This window comes from Myotis brandtii, unplaced genomic scaffold (assembly GCF_000412655.1).
Source record: "Myotis brandtii unplaced genomic scaffold, ASM41265v1 scaffold165, whole genome shotgun sequence".
Classification (NCBI taxonomy): domain Eukaryota; kingdom Metazoa; phylum Chordata; class Mammalia; order Chiroptera; family Vespertilionidae; genus Myotis; species Myotis brandtii.
The window spans coordinates 9,833,939-9,838,651 of NW_005356042.1; the positions used below are offsets into that span (position 1 = coordinate 9,833,939).

A 4,713-nucleotide genomic window follows, 5' to 3' on the forward strand; every position below is an offset into this window, starting at 1 on the left:
GTGCATGAAATTCATGCATCGGGCCTCTAGTATATATGTAAAAGGCTTTGAGTGAATTCTGTTTTACCAGGAATAAACAAAAAACAAAAAGGAATTTGTTTTCATGTTTGTTTGCTTGCTTTTGCTTAGTAATAAATCACAAATCTGCCTTCTGATCAATGGCTATAGATTGAAACCAGAGCAGCAGAATTTTCCACATCTCGATCAAAGTCCTTCCTAGGTTTCACCATTTTAGGCGGCTCTGCCATAAATTGCCTTGCATATTATATCCTTTTGTATTTCAGCATTTACTTCTGTAGATTACAGTCCCCAAAGTGTGGTCCCCAGTCAAAAGGCACATGTATTTTGAATTTTAATTGCTACTGCTAGATATTTTTCCAGAAAGATTGCAGCAATTCATGCTCCCTCCTGCAAAGTATGTGATTGCCCGGGGATTGCTGTGGGGATGAGCCTTTGTTTTCGAGCTTGGTTGACTCCCCAGTATCAGGACTGTGTGGGGAGCCTCACTCTGAAATGTAAGCCAGTGAAATCCAATTACACTCATGGGAATGTAAAAGGGGTTTCAATTGCTCACTTCTTTTTATGAAGGCACACGCAGTATTTAAAGAAATGATTACCCTGGCAATTATTCTGGAGGTTTCTGAGTCATGAAAAACATGTTTGAGTGAACTATTGTTCCTCCAGCTACCTCCCCCCAGTCTCTGCTTTCACAGGCTAGGGCAGCGGTTCTCAACCTGTGGGTTGCGACCCCTTTGGGGGTCAAACGACCCTTTCACAGGGGTCGCCTAAGACCATCCTGCATATCAGATATTTACATTACAATTCATAACAGTAGCAACATTACAGCTATGAAGTAGCAACGAAAATAATTTTATGCTTGGGTCACAACATGAGGAACTGTATTTAAAGGGCCAGAAGGTTGAGAACCACTGGTAGGGGATTCCTTTCCCTTTCTACTTTCTTTTTAAATACCTCATGGACTTTCTAACCACTCTTGTGGGTACTCTATTTTGATTCCCCAAAGCTCTCTTTATTGGTGTCAAAGCCACCAGCCCTTTATCCATCTTCATCTGCCACTTTTGACACCCACTCACCCATCCCCTGCCACTTTGGGCTACACACAATGAAATTGTTAAAACTATCTGGATCCAAAACCCAACTCTGCCTCATATTGCCTCATATCAGCTCTGTGGCTTGGGAAATTCCTTAAATTCTCTGAGTCTCAGTTTTCTCCCTATAAAATGTGATCATTACAATGCTTGCTTCATAGAATTAAGTGAAATTGTGCATGCCAACTGCTTAAAACCGGCTAAGCATGCAATATGTTTTAGCTGTTTTTATTGCAGGACACTAAAAAAAATTTGGTGTGTCTCCTTGAATGTCTTCAGAAGCTCCTTGTGTCCCTAAGATTCTTATTCTTGCCCTGTCCCCTCCTTCAAGCATTATTCTTCACCTTGAGTCCTCAGCCCTCCATTGTCTAGCCTCCTGCCTTCAGAGAGCCCGTCAAATATCAGCTTTAAACTGAGGGCAGTCCAGTAGGAAAGAAAGAATCCAGCACTACACCTAAGGATCTGGTTTCAAATTCCCCACCTTTGTGGTGTGCCACACACCCATACTGGGTGTATATTACCCACCTCACTTCAGTGTCCTCACCTGGAGAATTAGGTCAATTAAACCTGTCCCCCAGAACTATGATGCAGACTGAGACATACAAGACTTATATGGGAAGGGTGAGGCTATAAATTGAAACAATATTTTAGAAAACAGTTTGGTATTATCCAGTAAAGATGAAGATAATTAAACTCTATGATCTGGTCATTCCACTCCTGGGTATGTGTCGTAGGAAAAAATCATGTACACATACACCACAGTACATGTGACAGAAGGTTCATGGAAGAATTCTTCATAATTGTCCAAAGTGACCCAAATATCCCATCAACTATAGAAAAATTGTGGCATATTCACAGGATACTATATAGCAATGAAAATGAATGAACCACAGCTACACACAACTTAGATGAATTGTGGAAACAACATTGAGTGAAAGAAGCCAGACACAATAGAATATAAACATGCTGATTCCTTTCAAAGTTCCGGAATGAGTATAGCCAAACTTTGTTATTTGGGGATGCATGTATGGATATATCATTGTAAAGAAAAACAACAAAAAAAATTACAAAAAGTAAGAGAGTGGGCATGTTTTGGGAATGGGAGAAGGCTATGACCGGAGAGGATCATATAGGGGCTTCTGGGGGCTGGAAATGTTTTATTTTTTATCTGGGTGTTAAGGACATGAGTTTTTATAATAAATTGTTAAACTATGTGTGTATGATATATTTATCAATTAAAAAATGAATAAGATCAACAACATCAGGAAAGAATATGTAGAACGTGGCTACTTTCTGAGAAGAACAGCTCCCCCAAAATGTTAGCCATAACAATTTTGGGGAATCCTGAAACTGTATTAACTGGAGGTTTTCTGTCTGTGTTGGAAGTTTCCTTTGTGTCACCAAACCCTCGTCCCTCCTGTCAGGTTCAAAGTCAAATTTCATCATTTACACCTTACACTTGCTGTCAGTCAACTTTCTTCTCTTGGTGTCATGTCTTCTATACCAGTCTCTCAGACTGTCACATTTGGCATTATCTTTGACCCATTCATTTCTCCTCTCCACCCAGGGAGTCCCCAGCATGGAAAATCCTTTCAATCCTTATCTTTCCTTCATTCACACAGCCCTGATCTACTCTTTGACCGTGGGTGGCCCAGGCCTCTTTCTCTCCCATCTCCCTCCCAAAAGAGGCCTTTTACTCAGTCATGATCCTCCTGGTTAACATTAAAACCTCTGGGTTTGTTCTTTAGTAAGTTAGCAATCCTTCCCATTTTATGGTCTTTTATTAGACGGGCTTTTTAAAGACTGAATGTTTGATGCCTCAGAACTAAGCACTGAGCCACGGGGGTGGTCTGCATCTGCCCAGAGTTCAGAAATTCTGGAAGGAGAGAGGGGAGGATGGCCATCTCCTCCCAGGGTAGAAAACAAGTGGGTCAGAGGGGAGGAGGTGGTGTTTATAAAATATATGACATCAAAACGTAATTCCTTCGTGGAAGAATGCAGGGGAGCAACCATAGATTGGAAAAAAGAACCTAGCACTTGCCCCTCTATTATTAAAAGAGGCCCATCCATCCCTACCCCTCTTTAGTTGACTTCTGAGGCATTCAGTTTGAGCAGAACAGAGGACCTTTAGCATCCTTCCCAGGACGAACATTGCAAGTCTCTTAGGCTCAGATACCTACTTGTTTTGAAGCCTCCAGGCTGGATGTTAGAGACTTTAACTTCCCATTTGGAAAGCTCTTGTCTCATGACCGCCGAAAACATGGTCAGAGCTGCCTTGGACGAGCCATAGGCCGCCATCTTGAACAGTGGGACCCCTCCTATGGAAATAATGGAAGAAAAAAATAATCAAGGCTAAAGTTTTCATTTTGTGATCCACTAAGTATTATCTGCCATGGGACTGGGGAGGGAGTAAAAAGGGGAAGAAGGAAGTTTTGGGGGATGATGGACGTGCTCACTATCTTGATTGTGTGGTGATGGTTTCCTGAGTACCTACATATGTCTAAATTTATCAAATTGTGTACTTTAAATATGAGCAGTTTATTGTATATCAATTATATCTCAATTTTAAATTTTTTTTAAAGCAACCACCTTGCTTCAAGAGACCATAGACATTTTCAGCAAATGCCAGAGATGACTTCATGGGTATTTTGCTCTGCCTGTAATCCTTAGGACATTAACACAACTAGCTAGGGTTGGGAGGAGGATCTTACCTTTCCATGCTTCCCAGTTTCACCAGTTTTCCCAGCCTTGGTGATTCTCACCAAACCAAACATGAGACTAGTTTTGCACATGTGCTTGTCTTTGTTCTCTTAGCTTTAGAATTTTGCAAGTGATTTCTTTCAGTTGGACATACTTTATCCATGGAAGAACATTTTCCTATCCCTGAGCTGTCTTGCCTGAATCCTACCTCTATCCAAAAGTTAGTTTTTAGCAGGAGCATTTGAGACTACAAAATATGTCGCATGCCCATATCTAACATTTATTAAGGATCATTTATTAAGGGATACTTAAGTCATTCCCTTAAGTCTATAGTTAGTAGAACAAACTCTTGTTTCTAAATAGGCTTTTAGCTCCTTCCTGGGCCCCCACAAAACACTGAGCTCATTTCTTCATATAGGGAAAGCATGACTGCAATGACTGTGACCTGGTTTCTTTAATGGCAGTCTTAGTAAAGACATTGGCCATTCCCAGTCACTTAATGAATCCATACTTTGAATTAAACTATCTAGCCTTAATCTGAAAAAATTCACACAATGCACTTTAAAATATGAGATGGTAAAATATATGAAACCAAATATACACATGAGTATAAGTAAAACTGGAAAAAATTGAATAAAATTGGCGGATATGCTGGTTATAATATTGCACTACTAGAGGCCCGGTGCATGAAATTCGTGCACTGGAGGTGGGGGGTGATTCCTCAACCTGGCCTGCGCCCTCTCGCAGTCTGGGATGGGGAGCGGACCTAAGCCAGCAGTCAGACATCCCTCTCGTAGTCCGGGACCCCTCACTCCTTACCGCCCATCTGCTCGCTGCTCCTTCCCACTCAGCTCACTGCTCCTTAGTGCTGCCGTGGAGGCGGGAGAGGCTCCCGCCACTACCG

The 4,713-nt window shown here is 41.6% G+C and overlaps 1 protein-coding gene across 1 annotated transcript in view; it reads right to left on the bottom strand.

The window, feature by feature from the left end:
• The window catches only part of HSD17B2 (hydroxysteroid (17-beta) dehydrogenase 2), a 57,200-nt gene that overhangs the window by 3,961 nt on the left and 48,526 nt on the right, over positions 1–4,713 (bottom strand). The window contains exon 4 of the mRNA XM_005862576.2: positions 3,290–3,427. Within this exon, the coding sequence (XP_005862638.1) occupies positions 3,290–3,427 (138 nt within the window). The remainder of the gene's footprint in view (positions 1–3,289; positions 3,428–4,713) is intronic.